Genomic DNA, 19,464 nt, shown 5'->3' on the forward strand with positions numbered 1-19,464 from the left:
GTCGATCTGAGCGCTGATCATGAAAAAAAAAACACGATACGAGTTTTGTAATAAGCCGTCGTTACCGGTCAGTCGTTTCCAACGAGATCTCTGTGCCGAGATAGCTGCCATTGCTCCAGTATTTTAAGAAAAAGACATAGTGGTAGTAACTTTAGACGTCAATTACTTGTATAAATTTTATAGTAAACTAAATTATTTTATAGTAGACTGAATTATTTTATAATTATTGAAATTATAACATTTTTTATCTATGTGCAATTATTTCTACGCAATATTAAGTTCATAATAGTCACCTATTAATTGTTTTTTTTTTTTTTTTTAAGTTTTTCTCTGCTCTTTAACTACGATTATTTCGATTTATTTCACTTAAATTCGATTATAGTCGATTAACTTCGACTACTTATTTGAGATTTAATACTATCTTGGAATATTTTATGAAATTCTGACTTAACTTTTTAACTTAAGATATCTCTTAGACTCTTATTTATAATAGATTCTTCTTTGTTGAGGAATTAATTATAGTTAATATTCATCAGAATTGATTCGAATTATTATTTAATTTAGCAACATTTTATTGTTAATAATGATCGCTTCTAACATTGATGAAACTGATCTTGCAGTTATAGTAAACAATTATCTATGGATACGAAAAAAATGTTTTGTGATATTATTTTACATCTAATCAGTATAGATGACAGAGACAGAATTTATATCTGAGTTATTTATCAAATTTATCAATAAAATCTTTCTATAATGTTCGATTAGATGACTGACTGTGATTTATTTAATTATAAAAGACATAAATTTCTTGTATATATTGTATTTAAAATGTGCTATAAAATTTCTGTTATAAATTCTACGCGTACGATACATAATTTTCTACTAAATACAAAAATAGTGACAATTCTAACTAGAGCAGCAAAATATTTTTTGCATGAAAAAAATGTTTTGAAGATATTTAACTTCAATTTTTTTGAGTACTATATAATTTTGAAGATCATTGTATACATACAAACTAAATATTATCAGCCATAATTATTTAGAATTGTATAACACCAATAAAACGTGTTATAACTTTATACATAATTGTTATGTATAAAGTTATAACGTTTTGTTATAACATGTAATGTCATGCATGACTCAGAGAATAAATTTTCGATTGTTATCTGGCAATCCCATGTGGATCACGATAAACAAGCCGTGTCCCGAGGAAACAAACGTCAGGAATGCCATTAAGCCGAGACTTTCGGTTAGCGTGACAGGTGGGCGTAGCGTGTGATAATGATTTCTCTACACGGGTATTTTTATCCTCCTCCCAGGTAGGGATAATAAATAATCCACAAGAGAGAAAAGAGCGATGATCGTCGGAAGAGATATCGCGCGGTTTAACTCTGCTACTCTTTCGTCTCTTCCGGAGAGGTGAGGAAAATCTCATGATGTAATCCGCAGTTGAGAAATGCATTAGAACATAGTCTTCGTTGAAAGCAGATATTATGTATTTTCGTGAATATCGTGAGAGTGCTATCTCGTTTACCCAGTATACCTACATATATGCGCGCGCATACGCAGCATGATACATCGGCAGCATCTTGTACCGAAACGTGTAACGATTTTTCACAATGGCACGTCTCCGATGCGGTAAACGATGGTAAAACGCTCGAGTCTAATGGACATACTACGAGTGTCAGCATTGTTAGACATGCGTATCCTTGTCCGCATTTTTTTAAGGATGTGAACGGTTTCTTTAGACGCCAGTAGAAGAAAAGAGATAATCTATGATAATTTCGCCGTGTGAATAATTTCGTCATCTGTGAGAAATTGACGCTATCGAGATGTTGGTGCTGCAGCTGTTAAAAAAACGTTTATTTTTGAATATTATACTGAGAGAAAAATATACTAAATTTTAATAAATAATCGTTTGAATAGTAGTATATGAACATATAATAAAATATATAACATTTATTATATATACATGAATAAATGTTTTATATACATATATATATATATTTATTTATAAAAAACAAAAATTTGCCAAGTAAAAATAATATAGTTAAATTAAATTAATAATATACTATTGTACTAAATAAAAATATATACTAATTACATTATTTGTAATAATTATATTTTTTTTAGTATATATTCAACTTGTACAATTATTTATTAAAATTTAATACATTTTTTGTCAGTGTAAATGTCAGTAGTAAATGTTTTACTCGACAATGTTTATCAATATTTTTTAGCACACATTAAATAGAGTAAGTTCTAATTTTGCGTGCAACATGTCTCGTTAAAAGTTATTTTACTCTTATCGTAACGGTAATTTTGTTAAGTGCTAATAAACGATAATTTTACTAAGTGTATATAAACATATCATATATTTCTGATCATTGTTGAATGCGATAATACGTTAGAGCTGCAGTTGAATTTGCCTGAAGTTTTGCTCGCGCAGATATGGAGATGTTTCAGTAACGTGAATGTACAGATCCCGGTAACATTGCATTTGAGTGACTTGAGTGAATCGCTCACTGTATAAACATCTATATAAGCGTTGGCTATATCTGAAACATGATATTACGCAAGTTCTCTTGAAGTTTCACGATTGCGAGCAAGACTAATGAAAAGTGAGATTTTTCTAGTGAGTATTACGAAAGGTTGAAAGTTAAAAATTTCCGACAAACCACAAGAATTACCCGAAAAATCTTCAGCATCTCTAAATCCTACACTAAAAGAAAAGATTGACTGTTGCAGCCAATTAAAAATGCTATGCCATATTTTACCATTTAAATTGCTGCAACAGCCAGTCTTTTCTTTCAATGTAGAGTTATCGAGTTTTCATTGCGATTCAACGCGTAAAATTGAGCAAGAAAATAATTGTGGCGATTACGAGAGGTATGTTTAAGATTTTGCGAAACGGTACAGGAAATGATCTTGTATTGCCTATTCATCAATATTTCAATATAAATAAAAATATTTTGCATAACTCATTCACTCGTATCTACACCGTGTAATATTTTTTTTTTAATTCGCACACTGAGAAAAAGTTGCTGATTCAAAAAAATATTAAGTGATTCAACTAAACATTGCGGTCACGAGCAAATATTTGTTAATTCAAACAAATAACATGTTTTAAATTACAAAATTTTGTCGACACGACTCTCTCACGTATTATATAACCTAAATAAGTATATAAATACTCGACAAATGACCATTACGAACTAAACGCATTTAGTCAAGTTGACAATTTTTTTTCTCAGTTTAATAAATATATGGTCTCGAAGAACACAATTCTAATGAGTCGAATCGTATTCGCTCATCACTATGCGCAATGTTCATCGAGGAAATGATTAAGGCGATTATAAGAATGCAGTCGGATTGTAAAAAAGAGACGGAGCATACATTTGCTGATATGCCAGTGAATCGATATTCAGGGACACCGCGGTAATATTACCGCATGGAGTATAACACACTGCACACACACACACACACACAAACCACACGTGTACAAACACACGTACGCTTTGCGTATAGTAAAGGCACATTATATCGAACATCTACCTATTGCCTCCTACCTTATGTATACGAGAGCACACACGCCTCACCGATATATGCGTACACATGACGATCCAATGCATTATTCACCGGCGACCAACAGTACCAACGCCATGCGCGACGCGATAACAACTATAGCATCTTCTCCGAGAAACACAGAAATAGACGGTGCACCCGTCCGTCAAAAGCGTTCGAGCGAGGCACGCACCTACGAATGAAAGAACCCAAATTTCCGGTCGTCGCGGCGCCGTCTCGATCAGCATGCAATGGTACGTTTACCATCTCGTTTCTATATCGTGCGTTCGTAATTAAACCGCGTTTAGCAGAAAGCGACGGAAAACGATCTGTGAAAGAATCGCTCTTTGCCGCGAGTCTTTGTCTTCCTTTCTTTGTGTATTTATTTAGAACATTCCCGCGCCTTTAATCTGTGGATTGTCTGCCAAATTTAGATGAATTTTTCTTTTAAGTGGAAATTTTATTGTATTCTTTCCACTATTGTTTGTTTTTCTATCCATGAATATATACTTGAATGTATTTAAAGTAAGATAATATATCTATTTGAGATGAAAAAAAGTTGTCCGAATAAAGTCTGTGGGTCAAGTTCGACTATAAGAAGATGCAAAACAAGGTTGAACCAATCTACTTTCCATTTCAATTGATTCGCGTTCAAGGTTTAACAAACACAATTTTTTGCTTAGTATCACAGTTTTATAATGCACAGAACTTATTTTCATCTTACATTATATAGTTAATTATTTAGAAAATCTACACAAGCATAAATACATATTAGAAACTTAATGTTTTTCTTATTTTTCCACAAATATGTTTGTAGAAATATTTTCTAGAAGAAGAAGTAAATAAGAGAATGTTTCAGCAAGATTATCTCGTACTAAAATGCATGATAAGATAAGTGGAAGGTAATTAAAGATAAACATTATTTTTAAAAATAGATCACAAGTTGCATATATAGGTAATGGAAAAACATTTTATAAAATTATTATTTTTCTAAAAAAAGAATGTAAAAAAACGTTATAATAAAATTACGTTATAACATGTAATAAAATATCTAGATGAAAGGCAATTTTATTAAATATCTAAAATTAACAAAAATTATAAAAATAGAATTCAGTTATGATCATATACGCGTAATGAAGGGATAAAAGTATTTTTGTAGAGAGAGATAATAAAACGAAAGTTTCAATAGAATATTTTATTTCGTTTAATGTGCTGAGAGTGATAAGTGGAGAGTAATTAATATAATTAATTATATCACTTAAAAAATTAGTGCATATGTACGTGATAAAACGATTTCGAACCATTCGTGAAATATTCTCTCTTCTCTTTTCCATATGATAATCCTTAATGGACAATTGGCAAAATTAATACAAGATATTACGGGATAAAAATATTTTGAATACTTCTTTTCCGATGAGTTATTTTGAGGATCGTGTGTGTAGTATGACATAATCAGGTTCATTCATAAGCTGTACTAATGTGTATTACACAGTTGCGTTTATAAAGGCTGCTATCTAAAGGCTCATTTAAGCGGAACGTTATCGGATCGATATCATAAAACCAGCTCGTATACAGTTCATAACTTAGTTTTAATTTTATATCCGTTTGTATTGTATTATATATACAACTCATATTTTCCGCTTAAGTATAATGCATGACATTGATATATCGTCCTTTTTGAACGCTCCTATAAATAAAAATTATACGATATTTCAATTGCTATAATAAGATCAATATAATTTATTTCTCTTATTAGTTTTTTATTTTTATGCAGTATTGAAATATTGCATGGTATTTATGGAAGCGTTCTAAAAAGACGATATATCAATGTCACGCATTATACTTTCTTACTGTTTATTTATTTTTTTAGATAAATTAGTCGATATAAATATAAATGCAATAAGAAGAGTAGTTCAATTCAGATTCGTTCTTCTTTCTTATCTTTTTGTTTTATTTTGGTGAGATAAATTTATAATTCAATTCTAAATTAAGAGTGTCAATTAACAAATGAGTATAAGAGAAATCATTTTGTTTTTATTTTGCCAAGTGTACCATTCTTAAACACTTCGTTAAAAATAATTGCGATTGTGCAATTCGTATCTTTTGTTTGAATTGAACACGCATTCTATTTATCATGTGTCTATATGTTCCAGATTACAGACTAAAAATGAAGGGCCCGACGACACTTCATTCTTCTTCATCAAGGTAATAATAATTGATAATAATATTATCTACAAGTCAGTCGAGCAAGATAATTATGTTATTTAATTGTCTTTATCTTTCGATAATGTAACATGAGTAGCAGAAACATATATAAATGCAATAAGAAGATGAAACGTTAGGCAATTTAACACGATAATTCTTGTTAATCAATTTCTGTTTTATTCTCGTTATTCGATACGAATCTTGATATCTTTTCTCGCCGTTTAATCCTTTGTTGTATACATTTTTGTATTGAATTTTGCTGAATTTTAGTACGTGGAAATATTTGGACTCCCTAATTATAATACAAATTAAGTCAAAATTTAAAAAATTAAAATGACAAATTCAATATGGCAATTAAATTGAAAAAATTAACTGCTTATTTACGTATAAAATTTTAAACATAAGAATATTAAAAAATTATAAAAAAAATTAGGAATTTATTATAATAGAGAAGTATAAAAAATATTAAATCTTATATTTTGTTAATATCAGAATTCAATATATCTTAATAACCGTTTTGACCGCCATTTTGAATTTGCCACTTAAAATTTGCCAATTATGAATACAGATTTTAAATCAGCAACTTTGAAATTAATATACAGATTTTGAAGATATGTTTATTATTTCTTTTCTAGTATAAATTTTTTTTTTATAAAAAAACGTGCTAATTTTGACTGATCTTTCGTTTTTAATTTATATTTAATGCAAAATAATTACATATTTTTGTTATTCATGTACACACAAATATGTTTTAAAGAACATATAACGGTATCAAATATGTAATATAAATATGAAATATCAATTATAAAATATAATACATTAAAACTGCGGCGAGAAAGGAGTGCCTTCTATACGCATATTATAAAGTATTAAGATGAATTCTATATTTGGAAAGGAAATAAACGAAAAATGTTTGAAAAATTGTGAAAAGTGCGATTACAAAATTGTAAGTTATATGAATTAAATAAAACCAATAATAATATATGTTATGAAATACCAGCATTGAAATTACTAGTGGTTAGCAATCTTTCAAATCTAGCAAAAATGATGCGATTAACATGTGAATGTTCATTTATAAAAAACATTTATTCTTCAAAAAAAAAAAAGTTACGATAGTATGACATTGGAATATCTCATACGTTGTATAAATCCGATCGACGCGGCGTTATATTAATTTCAGTAGAAAGCTCGAAACTATGGACTTTTCAAATCGCTTATCGTTTGGCTGAAATGTCAAACGATATCTAGTGGAATCGCGACGGACCGTTCAAGCAAAACGAGCAGGTCGCGGGATTTCGGTGTGCGTTGAACGGGTGCCAGAAAAACGAGGTGGATCGAAGATAACCACGAGCAGAATTCGACGATCGCACGTGCGAGCAGCGGCAGAAACGATGTCTTGCACATAGTCACGAGCCTTTTTTATTGTCACTGCGATAAATATAACGACTAAATCAGAGAGAGAGAGAGAGAGAGAGAGAGAGAGCACGGAATTTCACACGAAAGCTGGAAGTTATTCGTCCAGAGCGCACCACATTGTGCCAGTTCTCTTCCCATGCGAGATTTCAAATCTCTCTCTCACTTCTTTTTTCTTTCTCGCTTTTTATCGATCGCGTCGCTTGTCGAACGTTCATCTTCACATATATATGTAAACGAATGCACCTTTAATTTTATCCGTGACGCGAGATCTACAGCTGAAATTCACGGAATAAAAGATCCGCTCATTGGGTATTGAAAAGTGATTGAGAGCAGACGTGATTGCAAAGAAATAAATAGCCAATTATCAGATCCAATTAAATATAGAAGTGTTATTCGAGACATTCCAATTTGCAGCTGCAACTTCTTCAGTTTCATTCTTTTGCATTTTACCTCGACTCTTCATCTCATATTATATTCAAGCGGAGAACTTTATTGTTACTTTTTACATGTTAAACTCATTGATTATAGAATCTATTTAATTATATTAGTTGCTCGATAAACCAGTGCATTAGTATGTAATAATGCAATCTTACTTTTCCTTATTTTACGAAATTTATTTTGAAGTGTCCGGAAAATTTACGTCTACTTTTTGAAAAAATACAAAAGAGATATTTTTATATATAATATAATAGATACACATTTTAATCCATACACAATTATGCTTTTGAAAGGTCTAAAGGAAAAAATTTCTCATGTGATGCAAAATAAGTATATATGTATGTATATAGTGAATCTTTCGTCATCTTTTACATAATTGAAGACTCAATTTTCTCAGAACTTCTCAGATTTCTCAGAGATAAAGTTTTCGAAATGTGACACGAATTTTCCATGGTCAGTCTAATATTATTATTCCACTCTCGATGAAAAATCTAAGAAAAGCAATTTTTTATACGAAAAATAAATAAATACGTACGGTGTATGCAAAATAATATAATGAGGATGCACGTATAGCGAAAAAAATTTTATTTCAATAATAGAGAAATATTATATTGTCGCATTCCGTTGTTTCTTTGAAGGTAAATCGAATATTAATTATCATAGATATTTTTGCACACGGAAGCCTCGCACTTATCTTCAACCCGTGATCTATTCATTGTCTCATAAACTCTTTATGCAAATGCGTGCAATACATGTCACACTTTATGACAGTTCGATTGAAATGCGTGCCTATTAAAATACAGGCTTCTTATCTGTCTTAAGCATATTGTTGTATCGCTTGACAATAAACGATAGTACCATATGTGATAATTTGGCGATATTCATGCACATGCATAGATAGACAGACAATCGCTGAAATCGTTATCTTAAATGATGGCAGTATAATGCAAAGTTGGTTAGTAATAATTAAATCGTAATATGCGATCATACAAATTGAAAAATAATAACGTTACATATAATAAATGTGTTGATATTAATTCGCATTCACAAAAATTCATAAAATTAAAATATAAACGGCTAATTCGAGTCAAAGATGCAGTTGGTATAGCGCGATAAATAAAATGTACAAAGTTAAAACATAAAATAAATACTGACGTTTCGGTTCTTTATTTGATCCATCTTTAGAATGTTCAACGAATGAAAAAGGCGATGGAACATCCAAATATAAAAATGGAAAGAATATATATTGTATATAATAATTATATATATTTTTCTTAATTGAAACATATGCAATTATATTAATGCGCGAGAGAGAAGAAAAAAGATGCTTTTTTATATTTCTTGTTATATCTCAACATTTTTATCATGATAATGTATTCTTAAATTTGCCAAACAGTTTCAAAAAATTTCAATACATACATATGCTAAGCGGGTATATGTATTCTGGTAGAAGCTGACAGACAAATGTAGTTTATGGAAAAGGAAACGTTGATATTAGAATGAAAGCTTAATTGCGGTTCGGTAAATGAAACGCTCTAGTAACAATTTTTATTATCATGCAAGACAATTATAGGAACTGTAGTTATAATTCTTACAAAAATTATATAATTATTATAAGTAAGACATCACATTCTTATATACGCAATTGTATATTTTTGTAGAAAGCAATTTAGGAAGTAAGAACAAAATAGAAATTTGTCTTTATTAAAAAAAATTCTAAAAATGTATATTCATTTATACATATTTGTATATTTTGTATATATTTTCATATTTTTTCTGCATAAAAAAATTCGATGTCTAGTTGTCATTTTGTGAAGCGGAATAACAATCGCTTTGTGTGTGTGTGTGTGTGTGTTCGCTGAACCTTTTTTTTGTTATCAATGCATTACATAAATGTTCAAAATGTAGAGGTTTTGTTCGCGTTTCAAACGCGTGTCTCAGTGGAATTTCTTGACAGTATTATTGTACAATCCGCGGTCGCGTGTTGTTACATTTGCACGAAATACGAAGTATCCTGCGGTTTAACGTACATTTATTTGAACTTCTCTCTCGTGCAACGTTGAGAACTATCGAATCGCGGTAAAAGCAATAAAGAATTATAATAAGTTAATCTGTAATCTCATCTTAACTGTGTTCAAAAAAACAACTATTGTGTTTCATTTTTGTCGAATGACTTTATTTTAATACGCTTGTGTTATTTAAATTTGTTTATGTTATCCCGCGACACGACTCACTAATATTCCACGTAAATTTTGTTTTAGGACGCTCTCCTAGGAATGACACTATGAAAGGTGAGTGAACACAAATAGCCTAAGGCCTGCTTATCAGTCAAAACAATTTTTAAACGATAATATACGGGAAGGTCAACTTAAAACGAAAATCATTTTTCCAGAAGCCATTAACGAAAAAACTCGTTTTTGGTGTTCTCGAAACCCTCAAAATCTTTCATGAAATAACTGAAATACCGTTATTGAATCTTTTAGAAGAACAAGTGATATTTTCTTGGAAATTCTAGATATAATATTATAGATAGAATATCTCATAAAATATTTTCTCTTGCTCTCATTCTAATATTCCTTGTATGTAAAATGGCAAGTTAATCTACATAAAATATAATTACAAAAAACGTAATTCTATTTAAAAATATATACGGTTTTACTAAAGTGAATTTACTAAACCTTTACTAATCTAAGAACTTAAGTCGTAATAAATTTTTAGTACATTTTAAATTAAATTTGGTTCTTGTACATAAATTATACAAATAGAATTATATTAAGAGAATCTTTTAATTGCAACACGCGACAAATACAGTACAGTTTTAAAAATAATATATTCTGTATATATATGTATATATAAAATATCTGCTTTGTTGAATCTCCCTTAGTAACAGAGTGGGTTAAAAAATTGAAACATATTGTTCCTTGAATTCAATAGCGGTAGCTCGCTTGTTACATATAAAGGATTTCAATTTTGAAGCACCTAGAGGAAGATATTTTATTTCTAATATTTTTCCGCATATAGAGCTTGAGATACCTTTATATCATCACTCTGTGTAAAGACGACATAAAGAGATATGTCCACCTGACGAGTGCTCATCAAACTTATGTATATGCGTCTCGTCATGTAAAATGAGATGTTTTATACCGTGACAATGTTACGTATGATAATGCAGCCAAGTTATATAAAATTTGTTATATAAACGTGACAATGTTTGCGTTCGTCGAATATTTGAAAAATGGGTATAGCACGATTTGCAATTCCGTTCGCTTGGCGCGATTGGTGTACATGTTACTCGTGTAATACTGTTTTAATTTTGTATAGCACGTGTATATACCGTGAATATAAAACTGAATATAAAACTCCGGGCGACGTGGTTATTTGCCAGCCAAATATTCGACAAATACAAATACAACTTTTAGTCATATACGCGTATGCCATTGTCATGTCGACCTCATTGTCCTGGCACTTCTCACGACTTGACAATATATTTATTAAATGGACACACCGTTTGCAACATCGATCGCATATTATATGATTATATATTTAAAGCGCTATTTAATGCGAATTGTTTAATCTAATTAACCTAGAGGATTATTGAAATGATTAGTCATTTATAATGCAGTTTCTTTTATTATTGATCCTTTAAGTAGAATAGATCGTTTTCGAATTTATACGGGTATTTAAACATATTTAAAGTTTTATAATTTTAATTAAATTTTTGTATGCAAAGTATAAAGAAACGATGGTCTAAATCGAGCGGTAATAAAATTTTTTTATATAAAATAAATTTATAGTTTGCAATGTTAGTATAACATTGTAAATTTATAATTTTATATTTTTATTAAAAATCTGGCTTTAATTTAACATAGAAAAAAATGCTAGGTTTGAATTTCAGATTGAAATTTTTATCGGGTAGAGATTTTTTTTAAAATCGTTATTAAATTAATGTGATATTTATTAAAAAATATATAAAACTCTAGATATTATTAATATCCAATATACATGTAGAATAAAAAATAGTAAATACTTTTATAACTTATTTTCTCAAGAACTTTCTTGCTGTGATATTTTGATTTGCTAATTTTGGGCCACTCTGTATAATACTTGACATTGTGTGACATTTGATATTTCTATATCGATTCTTTGTTTTATGAATTAAAAATGCGGCAGTAATCACGAGTGAATCTAGCTTGTAGCGTGAATATATTGGGTGATGTTTAAAGTATATCAAATATATTGTTTATTAAAAAAACTTAACATTACTTCGAGAATTTTATATTGTTCTATGCAGTTTTAAGCACGATGCGACGTAGCTTTTTATACGTTTCGTTTTTACAAATACCGCAATTAGAAAAAATGTAGCACTAAATAAGTACTAACCGATACAGGAACATTATTATTAGTTCGCTATTTCCTATACTTTGTTTATCGGCAACTTATCTATATGTGCAGGAAAAGTTCACGATTCGTCTATACAAGGTTTTGCGAAGCAGTATTCCGGCTGTACGGTATATACCAGAAAAAAGTCGGGAGGTAGGTTTATAACGATATGCCATCATTCGTACATAAAGTATTAGATTCGAAGATACGGCATCTACACTTTACGTTTTCTCGTTATATGAAATTAATGTTTTCTTTTATTTCAATTGGAATCGATAGAACTCAGTTGATTTGATGGAGAAATCAATTTTTTATACGTACCAATAAAATAAAATTGTAATAAATATTCGTGAAAAAGTTTATTTGAATCTATTTGTTTCAAAATAATTACCTAAAACTGCAAAATGTGGTCTTTTTTTACGCTCCATATCCTAAATTATTTATTTTGTTTTTTTTTGGTGCAGTTAATTTCATGATCGATATCGCATGATGTAAGATCTTACATCATAGCTTTGTTTTTTTCCGATACTTGTTTAACGATCAATGAAATTGTGATTGTACAGTCAAAATATCCTTGATAAAGGCTATTTTCATTTAGACTAGAACATATAAGCAAATATTAAAAGATATGTTCGAAGGAACAGCGATCGCTGGAGGATCGCGATCAGCTCGCGGAATTTTGAGGACCCTCGTGTTCATCGTTTTGGCTACGTTTCTCTGGCTTCAGCTTCATGTGGTCAGTTTGACTGGTCGAGATGATTCCGGGCAATCGTCATCGAACGAGACGCTTTTCTCTCTCGTGCCTCAAGAGTTGCACAGGTAATCTCGCAAGTTTCGCCGAATTATCTTTAATGTTAATGGCATTATGATAATTATTAATATTGTTATTAACATGTCTCGTACGCGTTTAATTGAAAACAAATAGGACGTGAAGTATAAGATATATATATAATTTATCTTAAAAAAAAAAGTTTCATAAATATTTAATATCATCTCCTCTTTAAGAATTAAATTAAGTAAATCTGTTTTCCTCGAGAGATATTTTCATAAACTATCCTTTTTAGAGGAAAGTTTTTAATTATGGAGAATGAACTTTTTTAAGAGAAAGTTTTTTACCGATAAAATAACGTTAATGATCACTCGATAATTACTTCATCTTTCGCCAATGTTTTGCCTTCTATATTTTCAGATTTTTAAAAGAGGGACGTAACTCGTCCACAAATTTGGTGAATTCTAGCTCGGGAGCGCTTACCGAGTTGGAGATCGTGGAAATCCGTCATAAAATCGCGCGGGCAAATGCGGAGCAAAGAGTGTACAATGAGGAGGCGTTCGGACCGTTGGCCAACGACGCTCCAATTATAGTCATCCAAGTGCACACGCGGCTCACTTATCTGCGGCACCTTATCGTTTCACTTGCGCAAGCTAAGGACATCGAGCAGGCTCTTCTCGTATTTAGCCACGACGTTTGGCACCCAGATATCAACTATCTCGTGCAGAGCGTCGACTTTTGCAGGGTCATGCAGATCTTTTATCCGCACAGCATCCAGACTCATCCCCATACGTTTCCTGGCGAAGGACCCAACGACTGTCCACGAAACATTCGCAAAGAACAGTAAATTATCTTAACGTCGTTTGTAATCTATCGAACAACCTCCCCCGAATTTGTCAAATTCAGTCGAATTTTGATTTCTCTTTTGCAGAGCCTTAAATTTAAAATGCACCAATGCCAAACACCCGGACTTGTACGGTCACTACAGGGAGGCGAAGTTTACGCAGACCAAGCATCACTGGTGGTGGAAAGCGAACAGGGTGTTCGATCAACTGTCAATAACAAGAAACCACACCGGGATGGTCCTCTTCCTCGAGGAGGACCATTACGTCGCCGAAGATTTCTTACACGTGCTTAGACTGATGGAGCGCACTTGTAAGCTCAGTTGCGAGAGGTGTAACGTTCTATCGTTGGGTACATATTTAAAGACGTACAACTATTTTACGGATTTTAGTCGTAAGGTGAGGACTCGTCCATATTTTTGGCGTATTCGTTACATTGGTAATTTTGCTTTGCGCGATGTTTCATGCATAAATTGAAAACGTATACAAATATATCGGGCGGGTAATGTACGTTAATGAGGCACATTTAATGAGGCGATCGACAATGCGTAGACGATCTGACGTTTCTTTAGCGGCTCACACGCATCCATTTCCTCACTCATAATTAGGCATATACAACAACGGCGATTTTCTCACTGGCGCACGAGTACATCGTTGCTGGCGCTTGTAGCGTGACAGTATCTGGCAAAATTAGCGCGTGCGTTATCATATCCTAATGAAACGCGATCCCTCGCTTACAAACAAGATAATTTTATTTCTCTCACACACAGCGTATTTTTCATTTCTCTCTGTGATTCGACACGCAAAAATCTCAAAGGCGGAAATATCGTGTCATTGCGCATCGTTGCACGTTTACGACGTTAAGCGTATCCGACGTTATCATATGTTCACCATTAGTATGTCTGTGTCGATGTTTCACGCACGCCCGACCCGTTAGTTCCTCGGCGTCGATAACGCTCTGCAGAAGGAGTTGCTGCGTGGATTAAAGCGACAAGAAGCGGCGATGGTGCAGAGGCAGCAAATCGGCAACGGGTTCGGCGGCATTGTCACCGTCACCGGCGGTGGTGGCGACGGCGTTAATAACGTCGGTGGTAACGCCGCCGTTATCGGTAACGGGAGTACCGGTGGCGGCGTCAGAGGCATCGGCGTTGGCGGTGTGTCATCTACCTACTATCAGAACGCGAACACGATGCAAGCGGCGCCCGGGTGGGCCTTTCAACTCCTGCCCAGTCTCTACAACCACTATCAGAAGGTTCTCCGAATCCACCGAATCCCGTCCGAATCTCTGAATAGCAGCAAACCGCCTATCGTCATACTTTGATTCTTTCTATTTGCCTGACCTCGCACCATCTCTCTCCTTTTTCTTTCTTTTGCTTCGCCTTCCGCCGTATTAGGAAAATGCAAGTAGTCCTCCATCCCCTTCGGTAAACTTTTGTCATATTTTGCACGACTCGTTTCCACCGGCTCGCATCGATCCAGCCAGCAAAGGACGCATTGCATGGCGATCGATTGGTGGCTCCGGCTGCTTCTCATTGAATTAGAGAAACGGGGGAAAACGCGCTCTTTATTCTGTAAAAAAAAAATAGTAAATTTTATACGAACTCCGTGAACTTATCAATTTAACATTCAATATTAGCATATTCTATCCATGCCAAATGCAGTAGGTGGAACGCCTCTGTAGATGAATTTCCATTTCCTCCAGACAGTAGTGCATGTTCCGAGCATCTATTACCATCACATGCACGATACAAAGTCATAATACAATCGGTCCGGTTGTTACTGTGAGCGTACAAAGTACCTTCATACGCACGACTGAAGTCATAAGTTGTGTCTTTGGCAAGAATAAATAGCAGTTCCTGGATCCTTCCATTCAGTCTGTTAGAATACAGTAGGAGATATTTACGACTAAAATTCTGACTTTGTCTCAATTGTTCGCTTTAGTTGTAGATACATAGTTTGAATTAGATTTCCCTCAGTAGATTTTACGTGACAAAAAGATATTGCGAAAATTTTACAACACACAATACTTGATAATAATGATCTTCGTTCTTATTGAAACAGGCGGAAGTTACTCCGTGGATATCTAGCAAGCACAATATGGGCATGGCGTTCAATCGTATCACATGGAACAAACTACGGAAATGCGCGGCACAGTTTTGTTCCTACGACGATTACAACTGGGACTGGAGTCTTCAGTATATCGCGCAAACATGCGTACCGTCCAGTCGGGGTGCCGGAATAGCGCCTCGCGCTGAATCCGGATTGATCACAATGACAATGAGAGCTCCGAGAGTCTTCCATATCGGAGAATGGCGAGTATCAGCTCTTCGCTTATTTCCTATAAATGAGAATTGAACTTTCATTCTATGACATATCCTTCACGTTTCTCCTTTTTATCATTGAGCGTTAATGCAATGTTAAGAAGTGCTTTCCATTTGATGGCACAATTCGATTCTAAATTTGATGTTTACTTTTACAGTGGAGTGCATCATAAGAAGAATAACTGTGAATCGACGGCGGTGATAGCGAAGGTCCAAAACGTTTTGAATGCGGCGCGTAATCATCTATTCCCTTCGCAACTAACGTTAACAATCGCCGGAACGGCAAAGAAGACGAAACTCCGCAAGGGTAACGGCGGATGGGGAGACGTTCGAGATCATCAGCTTTGTTGGAACATGACCATATATCCAGATTTGGACTTGCCTTGAAAACTATAAACTTTGATGTTGATAATGATTGGTTCGAACATAGTTGATCGTGATACGAATTGTCAATTACTGAATAATCAGTTCTATTACAGCAATTCTGTCATGATAATCCAAAGATATATTCGACGATACCATTCTATGGATTCTAATGGAATGTTTAAGGATGTCCAGTAGGATAATGCAGAGACTATAAGGAAAGTTCCGTCGTTGTAAACGAATCAATTTTGAATTGTGCTGAACGCATTATCGTCGTTGCCAGACACGATCAAAGGCGATTGTAAGACCGCTGTCACTGCCACGAACAGAAAATTTCTTACGCAAGTAGGAATATTTATAAACGTTTCTTCGAGACAAGACGTAACAATTGCACATACAGAGAGAAAACATCTCGATAGTGAGCTCAAATTGGTGCTGAAAAAAAAGTGCAATTCTTTTTTGGTATACTTAGTTTGCCGATCTGGTGAATTATTTATGCTCGTTGCACTGATCTAAAATAATGAGACACCATAAGCTATGCAGCTGCAAACGAATAAGTGAGATATTTCACAAAAGAAGGATATTTGATTGAAGCGCGTTATTATAATATTAACGAGAAGATTTATTTATATTAAATATTGCGCTGTCCACAAATATAGTGTGATAAAAACATTTGTAATAAGACATCGCGTTTCTTCAATTTTATTTTGAAGCAACGTGACGCACACTCGCTTGAAAGATGAGTATTCTCGAGGACTACACGAGAGTCATACGAGAGAGAAGTGTTGTGTTATATGTTCGATTAGATTGAAACATACATTATCGATATTCTAAAGGCCTACGAGACAGTGGAAATGGTAACATGTACGCGTATTTAATTTCCATGTCGCCCTATAAGCGATATATAAAGGAAAAAAGGCTGCACCTTGTACTTCTGTAATTTCGTAATGGAAATAACTTTCTGCTTCCCGACTTATATTGTTAGCTTTTGCTCTTTAAGATATTACGCCAGGCGGCGAATTTATCAAATTCGTAATTTTGATTACGAATTGCGCTCATTATATTCTAGTCAACGTGTATAACATAACACTAAAATTGCAGGTATTTAATAATCGATTGTAGGGAATAAGATTTGTAAAATTAAGGATTTCACATATATTACTAGTGATACGCCCTCAAAGGCGCATTAACGTCATGTAACGACCTCGGGGATACGAACGTAATGAATGTCTCATGTACCTTTTATATTTATAACAATAAACAAAAGCAATGAAAATGAATAGAACTTCTTGAAAATGATCTTCATCTGCTGGTAAGTAATTCACTTATTTCTGTCGCAATTTATTGCTAATTATTTTTTTGCATAAAAATATAACTATATTTGTCAAAGGTTTCTTAAAAATTAGATATCAATTAGCCATTATATAATTTTATTTACAATTTACTTGTATTTAATAATAGCACAAAATTTACGACTTTAGACACTTTATGTAATATAATTCTATTAAATTTTATATATATGCATAACGCAAGATTTAAAATGATTATAATATGAATATATATTTATATTTAGGGATATGAAAACATTTAGAAATTAATTAAATACCGTTTAATTAAAGATTCAAACGTTTATGATAAGCAGGCACATTGTCGTCGTATTCCGCCACCATAAAGTTACCAGCAATCGGGCCCTCCAAGTTATACTTTTCTGCAAACTTCTTTATGGAGAACCTCTTTCGTTGACTTCCATCCCTGTAAGCAAGTGAGATAAAACGTGTTATCAACTATCGGATTTTACGATATATGCTGCGCCGTCAATGCGTTTGCTCACCAAGTGCTCAGTCTTCTTTCATCGAAGGTAATAGCGCCCTGATTTTGCTTATAAATGAGAAATACGTAACGATGTTTTCCAGTGTTTTTTGGCGGCGCAGGACCGACATATTCCGCCAGGATCTCACCTTTAGCTATGTTCTCTTCTGGTATATTTCCCACGAGCCAGTGTCGGAACTCTCGGTTGTATCCTCCCCTCCTTGGTACATCCGGATCTATAATAAGATACACCTGCTAAGATATGCAAGAATTTTATAGAAAAAAAAAATAACATAATTGTGAAATGATGAGAAACATACAAGTCAGAAGTACTCGTATATTAACAATTGACATGATCTTTAAACATGCTTATTGCAATAATTCATAGCATGCCAGAGAATCCGCATGCTATCAGATAATGACGGCAGAGAAAACTGGTTCCGAGACGGTGAAAGTTGAACTCATCGAGAATAGCATGTCTTTATGTATTTGTCTGTCTCGCGATTTATAAAATTCTCAACAAGAAAACAAATCAATTTCACTTGATTTACTTTTGATTTTTTGCTTTGAAATCTATTTTTACAAAAATGTATCTGGATACTTTTATAATTAATTCATTCAAGCATTCGAAACGATTTCAAATCTCACCTGTCATGACAAGCGTATACAGAACTCCTCCTTCGTGTTTATAGTGGATTTCTGGTATCTCATGAGCTTCAGTCGGCGTCAATTCGGTTCCCAAATCAACTACCTTCTTACCATATTTTACCTATGTAATACGAAATTATTTTTAGATATCTACGGTGCATATATTATGCTGTAAGATATTTAGAAAAAGGTTTTACTAGTAAATATCATTTTCTTAATATGAGAGAAAATGTAGGAAATACATTAACTTAATATCTTAACTACGTAATAAAAATGTCAGTGCAAATACATACCTCGATCTTTTCAATTGGTGCTTTGTCTATAATATCTGGTTCGATTTTCGCCTTTTTGAATTCCGATTCTACATCGCCTAATGAAAAACTAATAGCACACAAAAGAATTCCTGAAAAAAAAATAAAATAAAATTATCACATGAACATAAAAAATTATATAAAAAAGTACATCACATATCATTCACTTAAATATCAAAATGACTTATAAACGTTGCGATTTTTTTTGTAAAATTAATAAAAACAAGAACCGTGACCGACGAACCTGTTATCAAATATTTCATTTTTAGAGACACTTTTCAGCAAGCTGCAACAGCAATATTAACAAGACTAGTGAGCGAAGGATCGTTTTAAGATGTATCCCCACCAACTTGTGTGCTAGAAGGCCAATCTGGCTAGCCTTTCCAATATTGTATATG

At 32.9% G+C, this 19,464-nt stretch overlaps 2 protein-coding genes across 7 annotated transcripts in view; one reads left to right on the forward strand and one right to left on the reverse strand.

Annotated features, from left to right (window-relative positions):
- The window catches only part of Mgat2 (alpha-1,6-mannosyl-glycoprotein 2-beta-N-acetylglucosaminyltransferase), a 63,327-nt gene extending 45,749 nt beyond the window's left edge, over window positions 1–17,578 (forward strand). For 2 of the 6 annotated variants that reach the window (XM_018552130.1, XM_018552128.1), the window contains 9 exons: window positions 5,718–5,769; window positions 9,885–9,914; window positions 12,076–12,156; window positions 12,630–12,822; window positions 13,193–13,615; window positions 13,704–14,013; window positions 14,552–14,866; window positions 15,676–15,926; window positions 16,094–17,578. In XM_018552130.1, coding sequence (XP_018407632.1) covers window positions 9,908–9,914; window positions 12,076–12,156; window positions 12,630–12,822; window positions 13,193–13,615; window positions 13,704–14,013; window positions 14,552–14,866; window positions 15,676–15,926; window positions 16,094–16,322 — 1,809 coding nt within the window. In that variant the 5' untranslated portion in view covers window positions 5,718–5,769; window positions 9,885–9,907 and the 3' untranslated portion in view covers window positions 16,323–17,578. The remainder of the gene's footprint in view (window positions 1–5,717; window positions 5,770–9,884; window positions 9,915–12,075; window positions 12,157–12,629; window positions 12,823–13,192; window positions 13,616–13,703; window positions 14,014–14,551; window positions 14,867–15,675; window positions 15,927–16,093) is intronic. The other 4 variants (XM_018552131.1, XM_018552132.1, XM_018552133.1 and 1 more) reach the window with 4 other exon arrangements.
- A 298-nt stretch (window positions 17,579–17,876) lies between these two features.
- Window positions 17,877–19,431, reverse strand: LOC108783542 (protein D2). Its single transcript, XM_018552136.1, has 5 exons — window positions 19,311–19,431; window positions 19,049–19,158; window positions 18,756–18,876; window positions 18,130–18,343; window positions 17,877–18,050 (listed from the first exon to the last, which is right to left on the reverse strand). The coding sequence occupies exons 1-5, from the start codon at window positions 19,327–19,329 to the stop codon at window positions 17,912–17,914; spliced, it is 603 nt and encodes a 200-aa protein (XP_018407638.1). The 5' UTR covers window positions 19,330–19,431; the 3' UTR covers window positions 17,877–17,911.
- Window positions 19,432–19,464: the final 33 nt, after the last annotated feature.

This window comes from Cyphomyrmex costatus, unplaced genomic scaffold, assembly GCF_001594065.2.
Source record: "Cyphomyrmex costatus isolate MS0001 unplaced genomic scaffold, Ccosl1.0 scaffold154, whole genome shotgun sequence".
Taxonomy (NCBI): Eukaryota; Metazoa; Arthropoda; class Insecta; order Hymenoptera; family Formicidae; genus Cyphomyrmex; species Cyphomyrmex costatus.